The 25371-nt window shown below is 37.6% G+C and overlaps 4 protein-coding genes and 1 long non-coding RNA gene across 5 annotated transcripts; 2 read left to right on the top strand and 3 right to left on the bottom strand.

Moving 5' to 3' along the window:
- Nucleotides 1-683: 683 nt before the first annotated feature.
- LOC116289905 (uncharacterized) lies at nucleotides 684-3288 on the top strand. Its single transcript, XM_031696848.2, has 2 exons — nucleotides 684-989; nucleotides 1118-3288. The coding sequence occupies exon 2, from the start codon at nucleotides 1120-1122 to the stop codon at nucleotides 2515-2517; it is 1398 nt and encodes a 465-aa protein (XP_031552708.1). The 5' UTR covers nucleotides 684-989; nucleotides 1118-1119; the 3' UTR covers nucleotides 2518-3288.
- Nucleotides 3276-6486, bottom strand: LOC116289904 (uncharacterized). Its single transcript, XM_031696847.2, has one exon. The coding sequence runs from the start codon at nucleotides 6339-6341 to the stop codon at nucleotides 4083-4085; it is 2259 nt and encodes a 752-aa protein (XP_031552707.2). The 5' UTR covers nucleotides 6342-6486; the 3' UTR covers nucleotides 3276-4082.
- Nucleotides 6487-8161: 1675 nt separating this feature from the next.
- On the top strand, nucleotides 8162-14238 carry LOC116289909 (ATP synthase peripheral stalk subunit b, mitochondrial). Its single transcript, XM_031696851.2, has 10 exons — nucleotides 8162-8289; nucleotides 8693-8732; nucleotides 9738-9787; nucleotides 9965-10036; nucleotides 10574-10644; nucleotides 10930-11022; nucleotides 11906-12031; nucleotides 12408-12485; nucleotides 13149-13250; nucleotides 14071-14238. The coding sequence occupies exons 1-10, from the start codon at nucleotides 8256-8258 to the stop codon at nucleotides 14128-14130; spliced, it is 726 nt and encodes a 241-aa protein (XP_031552711.1). The 5' UTR covers nucleotides 8162-8255; the 3' UTR covers nucleotides 14131-14238.
- A 201-nt stretch (nucleotides 14239-14439) lies between these two features.
- LOC116289907 (thymidine phosphorylase-like) lies at nucleotides 14440-24101 on the bottom strand. Its single transcript, XM_031696849.2, has 4 exons — nucleotides 23439-24101; nucleotides 17314-17532; nucleotides 16675-16929; nucleotides 14440-16097 (listed from the first exon to the last, which is right to left on the bottom strand). Exons 1-4 carry the CDS (start codon nucleotides 23989-23991, stop codon nucleotides 15574-15576), a joined length of 1551 nt encoding a protein of 516 aa, XP_031552709.2. The 5' UTR covers nucleotides 23992-24101; the 3' UTR covers nucleotides 14440-15573.
- Nucleotides 20095-21378, bottom strand: LOC148910748 (uncharacterized). Its single transcript, XR_016119943.1, has 2 exons — nucleotides 20466-21378; nucleotides 20095-20345 (listed from the first exon to the last, which is right to left on the bottom strand). It is a non-coding gene; the product is annotated as an uncharacterized LOC148910748 (long non-coding RNA).
- Nucleotides 24102-25371: the final 1270 nt, after the last annotated feature.

Genomic DNA, 25371 nt, shown 5'->3' with positions numbered 1-25371 from the left:
CGTGCATTTCAGCACGTTTTCTAAGAACTTTGAAGAGTTTGAGTGCGAAAATAAATGTCTGTTTTCTCCAAGTATACAAAACAGTTCGAGAGTATACTTTTATCAGACCAAGATACTGTATTAACGAACACAATATGAAAGAATTAGACTTGAGTTTCAAGCATGGACACTAAGTTTTGGCATTTTGTGAAGTCCACTTTATCAGGCATGTTTGAAAGTCAAATTTACTTATGTTTTGATTAATTTATTCCTTTAAAGTAGAAAATTGAAAACTAGGGCCTTGGTAGTGTAGTATGGATCTAACTAATAGGAAGAGACTTGGTGAACGAAGTGGACAGGTCATTCCTAAGAACAGTGGCGGATCCAGAGGAGGGGTGCAGGGGGTGCGCACCCCTCCCTGATTCGACTTTGTGCCCCTACCTCGAAGATACAAAATAAGGGTTTCTTCCCATTGATTCTAATGAGTGCACCCCTCCCTGGGTTAACCTTGTAAGCAGCACCCTCCCCTGAGCAAATTCCTGGATCGCCCCTGCTAAGAATTCTGTATAACTGCGTACTTGGGGGACAATACGAGGTATTTCTAGGAAAAGAAGGAAAGGGATGTACCGAAGTGGACTGGTCATTTCTACGAATTCTGCATAACTGCGTACTTGGGACAATACGAGGTATTTCTAGGAAAAGAAGGAAAGGGGTGTAACGAAGTAGACTGGTCAGTTCTAAGAATTCTGCATAACTGCGTACTTGGGGACAATACGAGGTATTTCTAGGAAAAGAAGGAAAGGGGTGTACCGAAGTGGACTGGTCATTTCTAAGAATTCTGCATAACTGCGTACTTGGGGACAATACGAGGTATTTCTAGTATATAAAAGGTGGTGCGCCGAGGTGAACTGATCATTTCAAAGAATTCTTCAGAGCTGCGTAGTTAGTAGTTCAGCTTCTGAAGTTTTGCTAGAAACGCCAGTCAGAATTGTGTTATCTGGATCTTTTGGGTAAGTGTTTGCTATAAATTTCCTAAATTCCTAAGTTTGCTGTGTAAATTTTACTCTATATGCCCTGGTCTACGGTATTTGTAGCCCTACTTCTATTGCTATTCCTGCTAATTCTTCTGTGTTTACAGGAATGGGTGCAGTACAGACAATTCCAGTGGTCGGCGAAATCGTTACTGTTATTGATAGCGGTGTGAAGGTAGTTGCAGCTGGTTCATGCGCTCTTGTAGGAGAGATAATGGATGAACAAGATGCCAAAAATGCTGCCAAGAAGTTTGTAAAGGATGCTGGGAATTCTTGGGTGGAATATTCCGAGAGAAATATAATCGTTGCTCCCGTACGTGCAACCATTCATGGTATTGCTGGCGATGAGAAAGAAGCAGTGAGAGTCGTGAAAAAGATGGGTAAATCAGCTGAACAGGTCATTGACAGCACTCCAGTTGTCGGGCACATAAAGGGTGTTGGTCATTACATAGCTGGAGATACGGAACATGGTCATGATTGCATGAAAGGCGCCAGTCGCACGCTAGCTGTGGTCGGGGCTGGAGCTTTAACTGGTGGAGTTGGAGGAGGAGTAGTTCTAGGTGGATTAGCTGGCGCTTCGAGTGGTTTTGCGTACGATGGCACAGTATCTGTTATTGAAAGTAATGTAAAAAACGAAGACCGCCCTTATGGAGTTATTGCGTCTATTGACCAGGCAATTCAATCTGATAAAAAGAAAGATGGTTATGGTGTTATCAACTCAGTCATAGACGTAGGGTACTCTCTTACCGGAGATTTTGTTGCCGGCTCTGCTGCAGCGAAGACCAGCAAGACACTGAACAAAGCTTCAAAGCAAAGAAAAGCGTTGAAGAAAAGCGTAGGAAAAGAGGGCGCCAAGGATGTTCTTGACACTGCCAAAAAGTTAAAAGAAGTAACTAAGGATGTCAAGGGAGATAGCCACGTTTGCACGAAAGCTAAAAACCTTGAAACGGGAGAAAAGGCTTACGGGACAAACAGACGGTGTAGACAAGAATTAAGAATGAATAAGTACGCCTCGGAAGGCGAAGCTAGTGGCTATAATAGTAAAACAAATGCTAAGAAAGGAAATGTCGGTGAATTCTCGAGAGAAGCAGGAGTCCTTGAAAGAGCAGCAAATGAGAGGAATATGGATATCGAACCAAGAGTTGGCAATCGAGCTCCACGTGCCTGTGCCGAACATCAAGCCTTTGATAAGCTTGGTACTAACGGAGCGGAGGCTGAGATTCGTACGACCAGCGTCACGTCTCATAATGGAAATATCACAGCTATAGAGAGATGCAACAATTGTGTGCAATTTGGTGAGCTGATGGGAGATGTGGTTACTGATCGTATTCATGGGATGCCCGTACCCACAAGTCAGTTCGTTCTTGACACTTCCATGCCTGCCATAAAAACCGCTGGTATGTATGCTGCAGGCGCAGTTATAGTTTGTTCTGTATGCGGTGAAAGTGATGACTGTAGTTGCGAAAAAAAGAAAGTACATACCGAATGTACCAAGGTTCATGCTTAATTCAAAGGTATCAGGGTTTTTTTTTCCAGGTTTAAAAAAAAAACGATGACTCGCTACTATTAGTTGTAGACTGATTCCGTTAGTTAGAATTCTGCTTATTTGTCAGTTGTCTAAAATGTCACTTATTTGTCAGTTTTCAGTTAAATTTTATGACAACTTCAACTTCAACTTCTTTTATTTACACTCAATTAATATTATTAATTAATTGTTACAATTTAGTAAATTATATAAATTAAATCTATTAATAAATTGTACTACAAATGAAAAATTGTGGTAGAGTGCTCACGCTAAATCCGTGAAACAAATACTAATTTTCAGAACTAAATAGTGATAATTAAACAATAGAAAACAAAGGATTCTGTATGAAATAGGACTAATTAGTACTATTTAATGTTCACGGTTTTAGTGCGTGCACTCTATGTATGTAGTGTAGGGTGATTGAAGCAGGTGATGCTTCCTAGTTAATCACCGTTTTCAGTATCAGCATTTGTCAGCTGACAGCAAACCCGATCCAGACCCTCTTAGTTGAAGTATAGTACGAGTGCGTTTACTATTATTTATGTTTTAGGGTAAACATTAGGTTTAATAACTGATAGTTTGTGTGATGATTTACATATGTAATTTTATTCAGCAATCAGCATAACTAACATGATGAAGTTAAGGAAGTTCTATGACTTCCTAGCTTACTGAAATCAAGATTTATTCTGTTGAATTTTGTAATTCCAAATTGTGATTCCGAAAATTGTTCAATAAAACTGATCTCCTTGTTCACCGTTGTCATGTCCCGACTTCCCTCTCAAAAGCCAGTGTAACTTTAGCTTTTTAAAGATACCTTTAAAACAGAGCAATGATGGAGAGAGGGAGTGGCTACACGTGCGAATGTCAATAATACTAGTGAAAAAAGTCTGCGCCCGTTGTATGTCTGTATGCCAATTAGTCAAAAACAAAAATGTATGTGTTTCAAATTGCCTAAGTTTTTGAAACTAAAGGCTTAAATTCATCACGTGATGCCACAGTTCGGGAATGGAACCTAAGACCCCAGAGGTGAGAGGCAAGTGCACTACCCCTACACCACCCTTGATTCACTAATGTATGTGATGTTGAGTCCAGGAATCAAACCTGAGACCCCAGAGGTGAGAAGAGTGTGCACCACCACTACAACACCCTTGATTCCCTAATCAAGACAAGAAAAATATGAAAAACGAGTTTGCAGACTAAGATTTAATAGAAATACCCACACCCTGACCTAAAACGTCAAAGAAACCTCATTAATTATCTTTAAAATGTCTCCCATGATAAACTTGCCAGCTGATCTGAGAGAAAATGTTAGCCAATCAGGATCGGGAAAATTTGCAGTGTCACTTTTCCTCTAGAAATTTCCAAGCATCCAAATGAAAGAAAATAGCATTGCTAATGAGCCGAGTAACACAATAACTAATGAGTTTTGTATTTTTATTGCAATGGTGGACGGTTTTTTATTTTTCGCTGTTAATTTTTACAGCTTTGCAGTGACGTCATATCTACGTCACTATTTCAGATCAGCTGGTGTTTTTTAATGCTTCAGTCTAATGATAAATACGAGACTTCTTTTCATTGGTTTTCTTCTTTTCAATCGTGAATCCAAGGATTCCTTCTACACGTTTAATCGCTTTTAGGATTTCTTTCAATGTTGCGGGGGGCACTTTTTCCCTTTGGCCATTCGCGGTCAGATCTTTAATCCTGATCCGTTTTTCGTTCATTTTTCCTTCCCCTTTCACAAATTCCAGCTTTTCTGGTTCCAATTCCAATTCTATGTCATAGCTTCCCGAGATAGTCGATCCTGATTGGTCAGAACTGCTATCGACGTCATCATCAGTGCTGGTGTCATCATCTACGCCACCAGACTCTTCCAGCTTTTTCTTTATTTGCAGTTTGTCACCTTCCCTTTGGCTTCCGTCTTTTTTTCTCGTTTTCACTGCTGTGGCTACGGAAACACCGTTTGTTCCCAATCGGGCCTCTGCGTTTTTGACTACCTCATTTGTGTCGCCTGGCAACCGATGTTTCCATGGTAACACCAGCTTTGGCATGTTTTTTCGTCCAACCTGCGAAAAGACTTTGGTTCCGTGAGCAACATTGTGTGGCTTTTTATTTGATGAATTCCTGAATAACTTTTCTACTTTGGCTGCTTTTAGAGCTTCGCGATTATTTGCATGGTTTTTGTCAGCTCGTTTTCTGTTCTCCTCCTCAATTTTGTAGCTCTCTTTTCCAAGTTTCGATTTTTCTCCCTTGAATAACCTTGTCTTACCTCTGTCTTTTTGTTTGTCATCAGATTTCATTCTTAATCGCACATTCTGGACTATGTTTCCTTCTTTTTCTTCCTTTGTGATGGTTTTCTTGTTGCCAGAAGAAGAATCGTAGTTGCTATGGTTACCTCTCTGCTTATCAACCACAAACCTCAGGGTGCTGTGTTCACGACTTACATTCGCTAACGTCTGGTTGCCATAGTTACGTTCTGTCTTCGTGGCACTATGGTTGCCATAACGACGTTGCTCTTGCGTGACATTTTTCTTCTGAAGTCTTTCGATCTTGAAGAATTTGTTGCCCAGTACTTTTTCAAAATTTTGCAAGATATCACTCATTTCTTTCTCATTCTGCTTGTTCTTGTCGTTAAAACTCTGTTTTCCTTGCTTCTTAAGACTTTCGTTGTCCATTTGCTTGGGGAGAATTGCGTTACTTGACTTACCAAAAGATCTTGAGGTCTTGGCAGAGTTCCAGATTTTGTTTGCAAATTTTCGCGCCATTTCTGACGCGGCTTGCGCTCTTTTTGCCGCATAACTCGCCTGCAGCGCCGCCCTCTCGGCTTCCTCCCGCGCTTTTTTAACTCCAGAGTCATTCTTTGCCTCAAGCACAGTATTTTGCGTTTCATTATCTTTATCTTCTAAATCGTAATTTCCATTTACAAAATCTTTTACGCTTGTGACGACACTTGCAACATCATTCAGCACCATTTTGGCTTCTCTCACGACTTTCTTGGCGTGTGTTATTATGTCTTTCAATGCTTTACTCGTTCTCTCGTCTCTCAAACTAAAATGTCCAAGACTCTCAACAGCAAGCCTGACCTTTTCAAACGACAAATCCTTAAAGTCATCTTCGCTTTCGTTATTCTTCTTTTGAGCCACATCTGATCTTCTTTCTTGTTCAGGTTGTTCGCTCTCTTTCTTCGGAACTTGATTTACTTGCTCCTCGTGAGAGACAGCCTCTTCGTTTTCAGCGTAACCGGATCCAGATATGTCTATCGTTTCATCAAGATCTTTGTTTCCTGAACATTCGTAAATTCCAGAGCCTGATTCACTAGAATCACTTACTTTCTTATCCTTGATATTCTGGCTGCTCCCTGATACTTCCTCTTCGTCTAGAGCCTCGCCCGAACTCTCAAACCCACTTCCTTGGTATGTGTCTAATTTCACCACCATTTCGTTCTTCTTTGAACCGGTTTTAACTCCTTTTGGAAGTGTAAGCGTTGTTTTATACGCCGGCCATTGTCCTTTGACGCTAAATTTGGGATTCTTAGTAATAACATTAGCTAGTATAGGCGAGTTCATAGCAAAGAGCATTTCTGCGTTGTCGTTGTCAACTTCCCAATCAGTAGGCGACGAAGACTTAGCTTTTGCCTCGGGCAGCTTGTATTGTAAGTTGGTACCGACCGCTGTAGCTTCCACTTTGATTCCATAGCTTTTATCTCCTCCGCGAAATCCTTTCTTCTGGCCTTGGGTAGAAACTTCGGATATAAGACAAACTAAAGCAATGGCGAAAAAATGACTCAAGCGAACACTAAAATGGCCCATTGTATCAATTCCTTTTCATCAATTTACAATGAAATCTTCGATGATCAAATCAAACGTCAGATTGATACCAGCTTTAAACAATCAAAGCAGTGTTCTAATTATTTATATCAAGACACAATCACAAAGTATAGTTCCCTTATTAGAGAATTTTTATGCATCGCTTGGTAAAGATTTGTAGTTTGGTTGGCCAAGACATGGGGCGTCATGGTCAAACAGGTTGACCAGCAGAGGTCAGGCGAGACACCAGATCGTTTTGTCACTAGCTTTGACATTGAGAAGTGGAAATTTGACGAGTAGTTGATTTTAATACATACAACAACTGGTTTTTCTTACGAGAATAATTTTATCTATTAATTAGACTGGTCCCATAATATTTAATATTGAAAAAATATATTTGAAAAGTTTAGGCTTGGAAATATTAAAAAACATAAGTATGACTGAAAAAAGAAAACGCTGCGAAAATTTAGCCAACTATAACTGTAAAGAAAATTTCGTGTAACCCAACCTATATATACTAAGTCTTTTAAGAAAAATAAAAACATTTCCCATGTTTATTTATATTATTCTTCGCGTATATGTATTATTGCGAATACTAGTTTTAAAAAAATATTTCGATCAAGTGCATACCTTAAGATCAAACCTTTTTATACGATATAACCTACTGTTCTTCCTATTTAGACTGTATGCTCTCTGTCTATTAATGCCGAGGTATTTAGCGTATCCCGCCATACAACATAATGGGTTACCATCCACCCATTCTCTAGATTTCATTATTTCCAGTTCTCCGTGAACCGCGAGGAACCTGGTCTGAAACTCTTGCTCTCAAAAATCGATATCCATTCTAATCCACTACCAAATTTTTTCTTTCGCATGCGTTGGAGTCATTGAGTGTTTGACACAGTTTTTCTCGTGGGTTATTCACCCTGGAAATGTGCAACGGTGGTAAAATACGTGCTGGGTTTCTGTGTTCTGGTGCCCAGATGCCATAAGCTAATTTTCGTCCTTTTATTCCAACAAGAGGACCTGCATCTTGTACATTTTCAACATCTTCAGTAGCTTTTTCTAGAGAATTTGATTCAGGTTTTTCGTCATCCAAACTGTGACGCGTTTCAACAAAAAGGCTACTCGATGTATAGTCTTTTGACAAAAAAGACTTGATTTTGTTGCATTCTACGTATTCATGACTGAATGAACAATTCAACCCGCGCTTTGAGCCCAACATCGATCTTACTTGATCGTCGTTTTTGAGCTGGTTGGTTCCTATACGCCAATTACGACATTTAACAGCAAAGTTAAAAAAAAAAATTTAACAGCAAAGTTCAAAGAATAAGAATACCTGAACTTCTCTTGTATCTGAAGAATGAAAATTAATTCTTTATGTATACAAGAACAACAATACAAAAGCAGAATAAATAGCAGTTGCCAAGTACTTGTTATTTCCTGTTTTGGTTATTAATTGGGAAGTCAAATTTACTCTTGGATACTGAAGTTATTTGAGAAAAGAGATGAGAGTATGTGGACCGCGTAGCACTTAGGAAATACATGAAGATATAGAAATATAGATAAGTTATAGTGCTTGGGAACGATTAAAAAAAAATTACCCATCCCAATTTTTTATTATCGATGTGTCTACTTCAACTCTTCTCAAACTAATTTCGTAAGCCTTCCAAATGATGATCTTTTGGCAAAATCAAATAAATAAAAATGAGATTTCAAATTCTGTCATAAGAAGAAGAAAACGAAAAGAAAAGAATAAAATAGAATAGAATGATTACCCAGAATGCGTTAGAAGTAACGTTCTCTTCCCAGTCTCTCTCATTTCATCAAATCCCATGAACCTCTCCGGTCCGCACGTGAAGAAGGTCGCCATTTTGTTGCCGGTACAGTAAGTTTGGCGAAAAAAATATCAGTCCAATGCTATCCAGGTTGCGTTTGGCTGGACGAGTTGGTAAGTTAAGGCATTTCAAATACTAAAGAGCCAATTGCTCTCCTGAAATCGTGATAAAAAAGAAGCTGTCATGGCTTTTTTCTTCGTTATTTATCCCACGATTGCAAAGCTTGTGTACAAATATTATACTTTTCCGACTTTTTTACGGGTCGATTCGATTATAAAAAGCTTAAAATCTCTTCATAAACTATAAAACATGAACCGTAGACTATTGCAGTATTTACAAAATGGTCAAGTCCCTCTTCAGTGCGTACTTCTGTCAAAACATGATTTATTTACTGTAGACTGACTTGTATTTCAAAGCTTACGAGAATCGTAAAGTATTTTTGCACCATTTAAACCTTTTAAACTAAAACGGATGTTAATTATTTCGGTAATAATTTTTTTTCTTTTTTTCGAAAAGCTCCAGGTGTCTCAAGGCTGCTGCAATGTGCAAAGCCAAGGTAGAGTATTCAATCTTATATTTTTAAAGTTGCATGTTTGAGGTCTATGTTTGTTATAAGTTCAGCAGACATGAAGGGTAACATGTGTGAAATCTTGTAGTAGGGTAATGTGCACAAAGCATAAATAAATCCCTTTATGTCTACAAGCCTTAATTTAAATCAGTTTCAAGGCTAAACATAATGGCCGGTCAATGGACAATGTCCAGCCCAATGCCTCTTAGACTGAACTTCTTCTCTGGTGGTCACCTGTGTTAAGGCCAGTTTAGATGGTACGTAGCACCGGTGGCATGCACTGCTAATGCGCCGCCTCTCACCAATGCGGCCCGAGTTCGAGTCCTGCCGATCTCGATGTCGTATATGAGTAGAGTTGTTTGTTGGTTCTCTCCTGTGCTTTAAGGGTTTTTATCCCGGTTCTCCGGTTTTCCTCCCTCCTCAAAAATCAACTTCTAAATTCTAATTCGATCTTTGGGCTTTCACTTAGTTTGGAGCCTAGCTCTGTTGTGATTGTCCCACGCTGTGATACAACAGCGAAAAGCTTTGTAGATTTTTTAGATTTTTAGATTTTCACCTATGACTATCATGTACAACACGCTTGCGCCATTCTACAACTTGAGTAGCAGCGTGTCAATCAAGCCTACAACTCGACTACGACAGACGTGAGCGTGTTGTATACCATAGTTGTAGGCGAAAATCGTACTGTCTAAACCAGCCTTTATAAAGCACACAGGGGCTGGTAGAACATGAGAGAAGTGTTAGGAAAAGCACGGCACATAACAGAGTGCTTCTCAACACTTCGCAAGGTTCTTTCAATCCCCAAGTGCTTTAGACTGCACACAACATAGCAAGCAAGTTTTTTATTTCTTTTATAAAATACAAATTACAATAACCCTTATTTTAGATAAGAATGACTGAAAGTGCACACACATGCTGTGTGCTCTCATAAAGCACATGTCACAACCAATCAGAATGCAAGATTTATAACAGTTATTTTATAATTTTTTATAGTGCTCCAGCATTAACTAGATTATGTCAGACGAAAGTCCAAGAGAGTAAAGGTATTGATTTTTAAGAACAACTTAATTCATGCATGAATGGATGAGAATATATGGACCGCGTAGCACTTATGAATGCATGAATGCTTACAGATGAATTCCAGATTTTAGGTTGTACTTGCTCATAATGCTAGAATTTTAAAACTAAAGCTTAACTATTTCTGTTTTTGTTTCAATTAGATGAAACTCCAGAATTTGGTCAGTTTTTGAGAGATGTTAGTGCCAAGATCAAGGAAAAAACGGGTGAAACTGGTAAGACTAAAATAAAGTACTGTAGTAATCATCATCATTCACAACAACAATCATACTTAATATAATCAAAATGGGATATCAAAAGGATAAAATGGAATCAAGGGTGGCAGAACCATAGCACACTTGTCTCTGACCTCTGAAGTTTCTGGTTTGATTCCTGGAGTCCTCATCTCACTTGAGTACAGCTTGCTAGGTCTCTCCCTTGATTCAGCTTCCTCCTTCCATGAAACCGAATGAGCTAAATTACTTTTTGATGTGTGTTTGTTAGCCATGCTCTAACAATGATCAGCCTGGATGTTGTTTCAGGGTTTGATCTGTAAGTTAGCTTTGCCATGACTTAGATCAACACAGAGGTTGTTCCAGGGTTCCATCTGTGAGTTGGCCATGCCCTGACTTAGATCAGCCCAGAGGTTGTTTCAGGGTTCTATCTGTGAGTTAGCCTTGCCCTGACTTAGATCAGCCCAGAGGTTGTTTCAGGGTATTGATAAGATTTAAAAACAGCAACTTAATTTGATGCATGATTGTGTTGTATTTTAGGACACCTTCTTCTGTTTGGTGGCCTTGGTGCTTATGCTTTGTCTAAGGAAATACTGTGTATTCATGAAGAGGTACTGTGTATTAGTGTTCTACTTCCAATACTATATACAATACTCCAGTTTCAAGTTCTCTGTTGCTCAGGGCTAGCCAGGATTTTATAAACTAATTACGATTTTGAGACGACAATACCACGAAATATTGACAGCTAGTTGGGAGAAAATGTTGCATTTAGCTTTGTTTCATGATTCAAAAGAATTTAACACACGAAAGAGAAAAATTTGTGCACCATCAATTAATACATTATTTATAAATTTTAAATTATTTAATGCCAAGTGATTGTGTTTCTTATTTTCCAGACCTACCTTGCAGCAGTAATGGCAGGTACTTTTATTTGGGTTATAAAGAAGACAGGAAAACCAGTGGCAGAAGCATTGGACAACTATTCTAAGGTTAGATGAAAAGTACATCTTATACGTTTTGGGAATCGGTGGTTGTGGTGCAGAGGTAGCTCACCATATATTACCTCTGGGGTCTCAGTTTCATTTCCTGGACTCAGCATCACATGCCAGCAAAGTTTTTTGATGTTCCCTTTTAGTCGAAGGTGTTCCCCCTGGTGTTCCTTCTCTGCAAAACCAGACACCATCTTAAATAAGAACATAGAATTTCAGGAAAATCTGATGACACTATGGTAGACACAGACTCAAGCAAGGGGGAGGGGGGATGTATGAGAAAATGATAAATAAAAATAAATAGATAATTTAATAGTTTAGCTAGCCATACCCCACCTTTGATTAGCTCAAAAGTTGTTTGAGGGTTTGATAATTCTGATCTTTGATTTGGTATTTGCAGGCATCCCAGCCACTTTTTAGACAAATTTGATAGGAAATATAGGCTGTGCAAGTTCTAAACATAGGAAAATATAGAATTTTTTCACGAATATATATGCACTTTATAGGAGCTAAAATAGCTTTTCAGTGGCATAACCAGGGATCTTGCAGGGAGGGTGCACTGGTAATGATTTGCAGAACCAAAAAGCCATCAAAAAAACAGAACCAAAAAAGGAGCACCATTTTATTACCTTCACCAAATACCAAATATGCTAAACAGAGTAAAATATAAATATATCACTCAGTGGTCGTACTATTTATAGGAAATATAGGAAGTTCTCTTTATATATAGGCTCTTTATAGGATCCTATACAAATTATAGGAAATATAGGATATATAGGAGGTCTGGGATGCCTGTATTTGTTTGTCGCATACCATGGATGACTTCAAAGGTTTCTAAAGGAGTATGTCTCCATTAACTTATGTATTTTTCTTTTTTATCCAGGAAATTTTGGATTCCTTTAATGTATCTCGTAACCAACAAGTAGATTCCTTGCAGACAGCCATTGAGAATGAAAAGAAATTGGATGAAATGTTATTGTGTCGTATAGACATTGCTGAGATCTTAAAGGTAACACATTATTTAACAAATAGTTAATGGGATGGTTGTACACAAAGTTGAGATTTCATTGTATATATTTAGGAGTCTCGAAAGCACATTTTTCTTATCTTTTGAATTATAAAATAATTTTCTTATTTGACGTTCATTCAATTTTTAAGGGTTTCACTTGATTATCATTTTGCAAATAAAGTTATATATTTATTTATTTATTTAACTTTACCACTCTGAGATGGACAAAAAGCCTTACAGGTCTTGTACCCAATTACAAGGCAACCAATAGATTGAATTAGAACTTGTTTTTTGTGGAGGGAGGAAAACTGGAGAACCCGGAAAAAAACCCTCAAAGCACAGAGCCAAAATTATGAAAATTCTGTTCCTGTTTTAGGAAAACAATGTGATGAGTATGGAGTTGGAGTACAGAAACAGGCTTCACTCAGTTCACAAAGAAGTTAAGAAGCGTCTTGTAAGTAATCTCTCATTTGATTCCTCTTTATTGATGACTCTTAAAACTCCAGTGTATGCAGACTTCCAGTAGTCTCATATCAAAGGTTAGGTAAACAAATTAAGCAGAAATTAGAATAACAAAACAAGCAACTCAACAGCAGATCAACGTTTGGAAAAAGAACCTTCGCTTTGGCTGCACTGGCACTGTGGAACAATCTCCCTGATGCAATTAAGTACTCAAGTTCAGTACCAGAGTTTACATCTGCACTAAAACATTACCTGTTCACCAGGAGTAACTGACTTTTTTCGCAAGTTTTTCCACAAACTTGATATCCGTCTGGTCCTTTTGTAAAAAGCATCGAGATGTTGTATGATGCGTTTGTTAAGAACCTATATTATTATTATTATTAACTCCTGGAGTCACGGCTAAGCCTGCATACACTGGAGTTTTAAGAGTGGTCAACACAACAATATTACTTGGAGTGTCTGATTGTTGGTTCATAATCTTACTGCAGTTTTCCATATTATACAAACTCAGACATTTCAATGGCTTGAAATTGGGTTTTTTTGCCTCCATTGATGACAGCGAAAAACCAAATTTCTGTGTGAAGCTTGCGAAAATTGAGTTGCAGAGTATTGAAAACCGCAGACAATAAAAATTATTTTAATGCTGTCGTAACAGGATTACCAACTCGAGATAGAACAATTTAAGCGCAAGGTTGAACAGGACCACATTATAGACTGGGTTGAGAAAGAGGTTATTAAAAGCATATCACCACAACAGGTAAATAATGTGACAAATATCTCTTGACTTTTTGTATTGGTAAAGATAATTGTTCAAAAGGTTTTCTGCTTAAAGTGCCTATACCACATAACTCAATATTTTCAGTATTGATTCTACATAAAGTTAATATTTCAATGGTAAAAAAATTCATATGATTTGAGTGATGCATCTTGAAGATATCAAGGTTTATACTTCCAATATGTTAATGAGCGTGATGTCATAGGGATTTGAGTTTGCTTCTCATTGATTTTAAATCGCAACACTGATTACTATGAGAAAACAAATTTGCTATTAATTTTCTATAAACCCTGAGTAAGACAACGATGTTATATACAGGATATTTTGCTGCCCTAGAAAAGTTTTGTATATTTAATCATGCCTCCTTTGACCTCACATCATTACCATCTTGATATCTCCAAGATGCATCACTCGAATCATATGAAATTCTTTTACCATTCAACTATTCACTTCATGTGGCATAGACACTTTAAAAAGATATCACTTTTGTTAAGGGAATCTCAGTGTAGTGATGCCCATAATAATTGGACCATGAAAAACATATTCTGTACCCCTCCTTGGAAAGACACCCTGACTGGATTCATATCAATATTAAATAGCATATATCTAATATCTTCCATAGCATTCAAATGAAGTCCCTGATTCTCTGTCCATCTTTACCATATCCCTCTATGAGATTACCTTAGATTATTGTCCTATTGCGCAACACCTGCCTTTGGGCAAAATCTCAAATGCCGTCATTAAAAAAATTGAATTGAAATGTCCCAGTGTTACTCAATGGTGATCTCCTTCATTTTTTTAGGAGAAAGAAAGCATCTCCCAGTGTATCAAAGATCTTAAAGCCATTGCTGGTTCTGTTTAGAAAACTGAATGTTGTCTGCTCAATTGTTTTCATCGTTTGTAATCTTGAGACATAATCTTGCAGTGTTTGGCTGTTTGTGAGAGAATAAAAGGGTTTTAAATACTTAAAGCTGGTTTTGATTTAGTGAGGATTTACCTTGTCTGGTATTCTACATGTAGATAGGAAGGCAGTGTTTGTACAGCATTGGTCAAAGTTTTGACAAGGTTGAGCTTGCGATTTTTTTCTTTTTTTAATTTAATGTTTTACAGTTTCTCCTTTTCAGTGAGATAGCACTACTCAAAGTTTTAAAAAAATCATTCTTAACCTTGCTATTTTTTTCTGTTTTTAATTTAATGTTTTTTTTTTACATACAAGGCAAACATATGTTCTACAAAAACACTTTAATTTATCTTTACTTAACACACAACCACAATTTCACTTACAGTATTACTATATGTAAGACAAGGTATTTTATTATTAATTGTATCATCACTCTATAATCCCATATAAGCAACTATTGTATTATTTTCAAATTCTCTTTCCTGTCCAAATTGAAGATGAATTTGGATCCTTTCCATTTGCATTCTTTCAAGAAAAAACTATGACTTATAGAATCAGTCTAGTATAGTTTGGGATGATATAATTAATCTGCAATAGGACTACATGTCTATCCAATTTTGAAATACTTGAATTCAAAAAATTCTTCTGACTGCTAAATTAGACTCGGCCTATTGGCCTCTTCCAATTTTGTCAGTCCTCAGAATTTTTTTCATCCAATTATTTGCAAATTGGATAGCATGTAGTCCACTAATAACATGATAATGCACAACGACACTTTCACTTACAGTAATATTATCTAAGACAAGCTATTTTATCATTAACAATTTAATAAGCAATTTGTCCTTTCAAAGTTGAAAGGACATCTGGTAATGACCACATAAGATAACGTGACTCAATTGTGGATGACGAAAAAGCTCTGCCATCTTGCATTCAACTAATCTCAATAAATTTGGCCCCAAAATCCTGTGTACCACAAGGATGGATGCAGATACATTTATACCTACAAACTCTCAATCTGTGTCTTGGAACCACATACCTGGTCAAACTTACTTAGGGCTTCTCTGCACCAGGAGGAGCATAACTTTTGGGGAAAATTTAAAAATTTAGATTAGGGACTGACTCACTTATTATGATATAATGGTACACGTAACAATATTTTCCAGAAAATTTATAATTTAGATTAGGGACCATTCATCATTTTATAGATAAGTGGGGCAGATGAGATATTGGATGAACTTGTTTTTGAACCGTTTTTTCTCAAGTCCACTTTGCTGAAGTATTCATGGCCCCATTTTCACATTTTTCAAAATTAATTGGTAAATTCCAAACTAACTCCTACAATAAAGGGAACCCTTAATATGTCAACAGCAAAAGTTACTGAAGTCCCTTAACAAATAAAAGTAGTTAATCTTGGGGAGCATCTATCACCTCAATAAGTCTGGACTGAACAGGCAAGCTTTCTTCACTATCACTCTCCTTTATGACAATAGAATTTTGTAATGCTTTGACATTTTCATCTGTGAGGTTACCACTATGGTATATCACAACCCATGTTTCACCTTCCTTGATGTATTCTCCTACTCTGACATTCAATACCATTCCTACGCCATGATCTATGGTATCAGTGCTCTTCTGCCGTCCTGCACCCAAACTACCACACAGGGATGCACATTCTAAGGCATCAATATCCTTGATAATGCCTGACTTCTGTGCTTTAACCTCATATGACTTGGTTGCGAGAGGGATATACTTGTAAGGGTTGGTGTCAGGGTTGCACAGTGCATCAGCAATTTCTTGACTAACTCCTTGTGCTACCAACATTTCTGAGAATTTTTTGATGGCCATTCCATTACTGAGAGTTAGTTTGATGGATTCCATTCCTTCTTCAGGGGTATGAGCTTTTCCAAGGGAGTTTAGTAGATGACCTCCTATTGTATCATCAAAACAAATTAATCAAATAAGATGCCAAAATGTTGCATGTCATCCGTCGTTATTTAAATCTTTTATTCAACTCTTAACCCTCCGATGTCCGAGGATGATGTTTATCTTCCCACCCCACCCCACCCCTCAATGCTCACTGCAACACACAAGATTCCAATTAAGTCTTTGAAATAGCCATGCAACCTGACTTAGAACAGCCCAGAGGTTGTTTCTTGGTTCAATCTGTTTGTTAACCCCGGGAAGGGGGGTACTCCCTATATTCGCTATACGGGTACATGCCGCCAAACAGGGTATGGTTTTCAGTGATTCTACTCTAGAACAGGGTATATAAAATCAAGCTCGCTCTGGAACAGGGTATCTATTTTCGCAATAGTGGAACAGGGTATGGTTTTCAGCGATCTTGCTCTGGAACAGGGTATGAATTTCAACGATTTTACTCTGGAACAGGGTCAGGGTTCAGAGGGCTCAGTGGCACATCCCTACCCTAAACGGGCAAGAGTACCCCCCCTCGGGTTTTAACTGTGCCCTTACTTAGTTCAGCTCAGAGGTTACCTATCTATCTACCTAGAAGACAGACCAGCTCCTTCAGATCGTCCGGGCCTTGCCCATGAAGACACTGTATAGCCTCAGCCACTTCAACAGAGTTCCCCACAGTCTTTCCTATAGGGTGGTCCATACTGGTCACCAGTGCCTTACATCTCGTACCCATTTTTTCGCAAGTGTTTACTAAGGTTCTTGCCAAAACACTTGCACGTTCCTTTGTTTTAGCAAAGGCAGCACGTCCACACTTGACATCAAGCACCAAAGATGTCAGAGATTCTGGATTTTGAATGAAAAAAATTCAAATTATCCCATGTCATGAAAAAACTCAGCCTTTTACTCAGCAACCTAGTTAACGTTGTAACAGCTGAACTAGAATATCCTCCAATACCTTTAGTAATTACTTTGATTTACTGAGTCTGAGAAAAGTTTGTGAAGTCTCACTTGTTTTGAGGGTTTTTCTCTCAGTTTTCCAAATATTATTTTTTCTCCCTAGAAACTCAAAATCAAACTCACTAAATTCCAATTCGATCTGTGAGTAAGCTTTATGTGTCATGTGCCAAACACTACATTCAACTTTTCTGAGACTTGTTTCATAAAGCTCCATCTTTTATTACATAACTTAGAAAACTTGTTTGTTCTTAGGATTAAAACAAAACTTACCTGCAACTTTCTTTGATATAATTGAACTTGCAATAAGAGGGTCTGAATCCACTGTCCCCGTCACGTCACGAACAGCATACAATACTCTATCAGCTGGTACTAGGGACTTGTTCTGTCCAACAATGCAACAGCCTACATTTTTTAAGACATCTTTCATTTCTTCTGGGGTAAGACTGACTCTAAAACCTGGAATTGATTCCAGCTTGTCTAGTGTTCCACCTTGGAGTATGAAAAAACTGTGTGTTATCATTTTCTATCATTTGTATACAGTGAAACCCCTCTATACCGGACCCTCAGTATACCGGAATTCTCTCTAAACTGGACAAAAGTTTTGGTCCGGAATTTTTCCCATATATCTTTTGTAAAATAAACCTCAGTAAACAGGAACCTCTCTATTTCGGAAACCGGACGATAATTTCGGTACCAAACGCTATTTGACAATAGAATTCAACCCCGCTAGTCCGGATGACGTACCGTTGTTTCGGAACTACCGTCACTAGCTTATTTTAATGTTTGCGGGTGTATAAATTGAGTCTACAGCGACAAACTTCTAAACTCACAAAATCATCGAAAATTTTCCTTAAATAGTAAATCTTGTTCACAAATAGACATATAAAGACTAAATAATTGTTTTCAATGTATAAATGTTCAAACAGAATGCATAAAAGAAGGTTTATTAATAGTGTTGAGAAATACTAAAGATCGAATGGTTCGCGAAGTTGCGGCCGCCATGTTTTTTCATGTCAAATGGTTTTGGAGTCATTGCCAGTCCATTTTACCGGGGATTTTGTTCAGATCGTATCTAGAATGCTTCTTCTTGGCGTTCTTTTGAAAAAACAAATTTGGAAAAAAAAAGAAATTTGCTTGGTTTTTGATCTTATTGTTGATATTTTTACTTGAACTTTCCGTTTACGTGTTTGTTTATACTGACGCCAAACGATTAGACACAAACATATTTTCAATAGGTGTGATATCGCACCTATTCAAATCGAAAATAAAAGTAATTTGCAAAAACCTCAGTATACCGCCGGAACCCCCGCTAAACCGGAAATTTTTATCGGTCCCCGCACTGTCCGGTATAGAGGGGTTTTACTGTATTTGCAAAGTGTAGGTTTTTTATAAGGAAGGGTGCTGAAAATTCAAACATGATATGAAATCAAAAATCAAATCATGCCATATAATAGCGGAGCTGCCCGCGCGAGCCAAGGGAGCACATTAAAATTTTGTTTATGTAAAGAAAGCAAGAGAATATGAAGTACTTAATATTCTCTTGAAAGAAAGTTATTACTCGGGCTACCTGTAAGGTAGGCCGAGTTTAGGTTTCGGTTTTGTATCAGTCTATCGTATGGTCGAGGTTTTACATGATGAATATGTATGCGATCGAGACAGTCATGAAAGCGAGGCGACGCACGAGTGCAAGTCATGTGACCTACATGTTGGGTAGCAGGTTTTCTTGCTCTCTGCTCCTCGTCGGTGGTTTGTTATGGCGAATTCCTTTTCTTCTGGGACACTCAAAATACACACAAACGCACACGCCGTTCGCGGTAGACCCACACTAAAAGATGTCGAGCGTTTTCGGAACCATAAAGTCTGTCTGCGCGGGCGTGGGACTCGGGGTGGCGGGGGGCATGTCTCGTCTATGATCTAGGCTATTCTATATACTCTATATTTTATTTTTTATTTTTTATTATTTATCTATTTAATTAATTTTCCCATAGTTAGCGTGATAACTTAATGTATAGTTCCTGCTGACAATAAAATGTAGATGTAGATGTAGATGTAGATGTAGATGAACGGGTCGGTCCGCGAACTCAAAGCAAAATGCCAAAAGAATGCCAAAGATACCAGAAAGATTACCAGAAATGTGAACTCAAGTGAAACTCAAATGAACTCAAATGGACAAACGTACAAACTTACTCAAACGTACTTAAACGAACAAACAATCACTAACTCTTTAGTAAGCAGGAACTTCATTGATAACTGCTTCGAAGATGATGGAGACAGAAAACATTCCATGTAAGCTGAAGATGGACGCCATATTGGAATCTTTCAAGACAACATTTCATGCCTTCCGCGAATCAACAAGCATTGGACTTACGCCATTTTCATCGAGGATAAGTTTTTTATGTATTCTTTTCTTTTTGTTCTCAATTTTGGACAGTTTCTTCAACATTCTATCGTTCGTTCAACTATTAGTAGCGAGCCTGTTGTGCATGATGTTGATTTTAATTGTACATTTCATAAATGAGTCAACTAAGAGTTTGGTATACTCTTTGGAAAATGACTGTGATTTATTGGAAAAGGCTGTACAGTTATCTGTATTTGTTGATCACAATAAACTATTATATTTATTAGAGGATTGCAGGTCTCGTTATGCCAAATTTTATACTTCTCAGTACCGTGTTGAGCACAAGCCTCGTGTTGCTTCGCGTGATCGAGAACCAAGTAGAGTCCCTGTTGAACAACTCGCACGCCTTTTGCACAAAAGCAGAAAAATACGGAAAAGGGTTCGTAAGTATGTTTTCAAAAATGTACCCATGACATCTAGAATGCATTGCTTTGTCAATAAATGTCATTTGAATCACGAAATAATGAAGTGTTATTGCAAAATCTACAAAGGATCTAAACGAAACAAAGCTTCTGGCAATTCTTTTCCCAGTCGAAGGAAATTACGATTCAGGAAATCCCTCCTTAAGAAATTAAAGCTTCACAAAAAAGCAATAAATGCTGGTTATAGTCGTTGTCAGCCAATATTGAAAAATTATAGTCCAGGAAAACATGTTTCCAACAGTTTACCCCATGTTTACAAGAGTCTCAATCACAGAATAAATCACAGTAAGTTTACCCTAAGCAGAGATGTAGAAAAAAATCCTGGTCCATACACAGTAATAGATCCCAAAAAAACAATTTCTGCTCCATATTCTCAAGGTAACATTGCATTATTTGGTCCAAATGCTGGTCGTCAGTGTGTTGCCATGTCACTATGTGCATTGATATATAACCATAGGAGTGCAATAAGTTCTTCAGTAGACCTAGTAAACACCATGAATATTGGGAATGAGTTATATTCTGTCCTATCAAGATTATACAACCAAGAATTTTTACTGTTGACAGAATTACCCAGTATAGTAACAGTACTAGAAAGCACTTACAAATGGAATACCGTCCAAGTTATACTGCTAATATACATGATGTCTTATCTACTGTTGATTTCCTCTACTGTATGCCCTTAGGTAATGCTTTGCAGATTTTAATTGGAGAAAATTACCATTCATTTCTATTAACTATTCAATGTAGTACGGTAGCTATTTATTGTCATGGTGATGGCAGATTTAGAATATTTGATTCTCATGCTCGGAATTCATATGGCCTCCCTCATCCTCAAGGTACTTGTGTACTCCTAGATGTCGATGACTTTAATGCTTTAATAAATTACTTCCAAAGTTTTTATGACAATTCAACAGGTTCTTTTGAACTCAGGGGAGTGCATATCACAGAAATGTGTGAACAAAACAATGCAAGTGAAAATACCTTTAATCTACCAACCCACATAACTGAACAGAGTGAAGTGATTGGTAAAGGCACAGATGATGATCAACAAAGCCACAACAGTCATAATACAAGTTTCAATGCCTATATGAATGGTATAATTTTGAAACATTGCTGCGCTATATCATTTTATTGTATTTGTTTTTCTGTTTTAAAAGCCTGTAACTATTGGAATTCAGATACATTGGAATCTATTTCTGATCATGGAAACATGTTTTATACTCGGAGCCTCAACAAAGAGTGCCTTACAATCAATGATTTACCAGCAAGCCTTCAGATATATGATGCAGATATAAGTGTTAAAAATAATTTACAAAAACAAGGCAAATTGTGCTGCACATCTGCTACAAGCAAATTAGAACTACAGAAGATAATAACAAATAATACAAAAGGCAATACTGGATTCTTAGCATGGCTGTCCAATTCTTGCATTTGTTGCATTTTTCACCATAAATGCCGGACCACCGACTTTTATCTCATTTGATATGTTTGAAAAAGTAACCAGTGTATCCACCTTAGTACAGAAAATGATTGGTATAGCAACACAAACACTTCAAAATGAGTTAGATTACCATATTTTATTTATATCCTGCTCAACTCAATTATCAAACACTGCAAGACAAGGTATCATAAGGAAACACAAATCAAATGCACAAAAAAAGGTTAATGCTGAGAAACGCAAATTAAGCTATGCAAGCATGAATCCTGCCCTTAAGAAACAACGTTTGTCTCAACAAGCAGAACAGCATAAATCTATGAACACTGCAAAAAGAGAAAAGAACCTTTCACGCCTGAGATCTAACAGTCAAGTAAGATACCACTACCATCTGCTATCAATCGTGAAGCATTTGGATCAGGAAGCGAAAATGCCAAAGCATTAGCACTACAAAATGCTCAATATTCTTTTATCTTTTTTACCAAGCAAACCGCCTGGCAACAACGGTTCCCGCGAGACCCTCTCATTTTTCGGGGTTGACCAACATAAACACATCCTCTCCGATTGCGCTCCTTTACTTTCACACTTCTACTACTTTCTCACCTTCTTTGTTTTCGACATAGGTAGCCCGAGTAAACGCCAATAAGGGCGTCTAGTTGTTCTTCGTTGATCTATCTAGCGCGCGCAATCCATCATGTGACAGGCGTTCCTCGTAGTGTTTTGGTTTCGGCCGATCCTAGCCATTAAATGGCTTACCTTCGAAGCACAGGAGAGGACCAACAAACAACTCTACTCATATATCAGTCTATAATACACTTTCTAGACATCAAATTATAAAAAGCTAATAATCTAATGTTCATGTTAATTTTTTTTCCAGTATACAAAATGTATAATAAAGCAATTATTGAATTCGGTTATCGCATAATATCGTAAATGCAGCCGGCCGTAACAGTACGCGACGAGGAATAACACGGAAGTCAAGCGTGAATAATCAACCAACAGCCGTGAGCGAAAATAGTTGTGAGCGTACTTATTTTATTTGACTGCCTTAAAACCCTTCAATGCATATGAAATTAAAGGAGAATATTTGTAAAAGATACATCTTTCAGTGACTTCAGTTAGAAAAAAATCGTTTGACGATTTTTTGAATGCCGCTTTCATCGATATTTTCTATCGCTGTTGACAACAAATGGGGTCATTTAGCTTCATATCAGAAAATCCATAAGGTTAGAAAGAAAGTCACAACTTGATTCATACTCAATAGGACAGTGTCTATATCCGTACTTATATTCTAGCTACTAAAAATATTGAATCCACTAAATTAAAGTCCCGATTTTGAGGGTATAAAGTCGACACGCTGGAAATAATAGTAAAAGTTCATGAATATATTTATCGCGTAATATTTGAAAAACGCTCTCATACATTTTTTTCATGTTGCAATATGTTGGGTGCCTTGATGAATACTATCGACTGATGCAAGTCGCTTTGAAAGTTTAGGTCTAGTTTTCGAGAAAATAAGCGGTAAACGATTTCTATGATGTCACCATTACGTCATAACAAAAAGGCCGCTTTAAACTAATTTATCATTTTTGAAACTTTTAATCCTTTCCTGACATTGTCTGAATAGCGCTTGCAGATTGAGTTATTCAAGACGAAGTTGTAGCCGTTTCAATGCGGCTAGGTGTGCCAGACCAAAACTACCCACAGCGGCTAAATCATTTTGTTTATTATGTCTACACCTTTTTCCAAAAAGAAATCGAAAGTGCTTAGTTGCATCTTTGATTCATATAGTTAACTTGAATTCTTTTATTTTCACATTTATGTACAACGAATATACAACTATAATGTACAACATTTCTATTTCAATTTGCACTTGTAAAGTAATGGTAGTGAAATGAAATGAAATCGGTTATCATAATAATGATGAAAGGGTAAATTATACACCGTGAAAAGATGAAAAAACTTATTGACGTTTCGGACGCTAGTCCTTCGTCGGAGTAAAAGAGGTTATCATAATATTTTATTTCAAAATAACGCAAAAATTGTTTTTTATAACATGGGTTGTTTTTCATTCAATAAAGTTAAAATTAATATATTAATAAACATAAAAATCATAATGATAAAATCGTAGTTTCTTTACCTGTGTGACCCAATCCACGGCCCGAAATCATAGGAACTTTTACTTCACAAGCGGCTAAAGCTGGAGCAAGAGGAAGGCTTACTTTATCTCCTACACCTCCAGTAGAATGTTTATCACCAATACAGTTTCCCCATTCTTCAGGCCACGACAATGTCTCTCCAGACTTCACCATAGCATCGGTAAGATGTACAGTTTCTTCAGTATTCATTCCTTTGAGGTATATCGCCATTAATATCGCTCCAATTTGAGACTCTGATATTTCTCCCGTAGCGACTCGTGAAGCGAAAAAACAGATCTGATCTCTAGTAAGTGCTTCGCCATCTCTTTTTGTAGCAATAAGATCGGTTACTCGAAATTCTGGCATCACTTTAGGCCCCGTCCACACTATGCCGGATAAATTTGAATCCGAATTTTTATTCATTCGGTCCACACTAGTCTGGGCGAATCCGGAACAATTCTTCACCGAAAACGATTTTTTTCGAATACGGTCTAGAATGAAAACGCCGGCTAGCCGTAATAGGCCCCGTTTACACGAATATTTTTGTAAACGCATATTTTTTATCCGTTTAGGCCTACCGTTTACACGGACACGGTCTTTTAGCCGGCTATATTCGAAAACGCTTTTCAAAGCGGATATTTTTGAAAACGCTGGCTATGCGTTTCCGTGTAAACACTCCAAGCAACAATGCGCATGCTCTGAAACCGTATGCAATTAAATTATTCAAAACATAAGTAAATTTGACTTTCAAACATGCCTGATAAATTGGACTTCACAAAATGCCAAAACTTACTGTCCATGCTTGAAACTTAAAGCTAATTCTTTCATATTGTGTTTGTTAATACAGTATCTTGGTCTAACAAAAGTGTGCTCTTGAACTTTTTTGTATACTTGGAGAAAACAAACATTTACTCTTCAAAATTCTTAGGAAACGTGCTGAAGTGCAAGCATGCGCAAACCTTTTTCTCTAGTGTCACTCAAAGCCGAGCTCGAAGCCGGATATTTTCGTAAACGCTGACGTCACTAAACAAAGGAGATCGCAGGCTCAGCAACTATGCGCATGCTTATCTAGCTCCTATGAGCGTTTTCGAGTCGATGGAGCGTTTTCATGTAAACGGTCGAAAACGATGCGAAAACGATGAGCGTTTACACGAAGCCGCATGTAAACGCACATTTTTTACCCGGATAAAAAAATATCCGGCTTCGTGTAAACGGGGCCTTAGTGTGGACGTAGACAATTCCGTACCCGAAATTTTTCGAATACGATGACGTCATGATTGTTATGGGAACATGGCGGGAAGGCTAAAAATTCACCGCAGGCTCAATTTCAGCTTCGATGCAAATGCTCAGATGTGCATTGAAGCGTTTTTGCCGCCTCTGATCGGACTTGTGTGCACGCGAAACATTTTATCCGTTTTCATGTGTGGACGGAAAACTTTTTTTTCGGCTTCGGTGTGAAAATTGCGGATTCAAATTTATCCGGCATAGGTGGACGGGGCCTTATAGTCTCCTTTAAAATGATGTAGAGCGAGTAATACCTCAGATACAAGACCTGTTTTGAAATTAAAATTTCTTTGTATGAACGATTTTTTATGCATACTTGTTATGGTAATGAGTATGCCACGTTTGTAAGCACCTACACCGGCGAATATCGAACCACGCGCAGTGGATTGCATAATAAGGAATGCATATCATTGATATTACAATTGTAATTGCTATTCCTAAAAAACGTTGAAAGCCGCATCCTGTACGCTGAATACTGAATAACACGACGCATGTAAACAAAACCATTCTTAAGAAATAGAATACATATTGTATAGAACGGTCTGAACCCAGGTGAATGAATGTTAATCGAAGTAATATGATCATCCGGGTGGATGTAGTCCTGAGAAGGACTGTTTGATGTGACTGACGTTTCGACAACCTGAGCGGAAG

This window comes from Actinia tenebrosa, unplaced genomic scaffold (assembly GCF_029948245.1).
Source record: "Actinia tenebrosa isolate PJP-AT-01 unplaced genomic scaffold, QUT_ActTen_1.0 PGA_scaffold16__25_contigs__length_10494907, whole genome shotgun sequence".
NCBI classification, from domain to species: domain Eukaryota; kingdom Metazoa; phylum Cnidaria; class Anthozoa; order Actiniaria; family Actiniidae; genus Actinia; species Actinia tenebrosa.
Note: the sequence above shows the minus strand (reverse complement) of the source record. Positions and strands in the feature narration are given on the sequence as shown.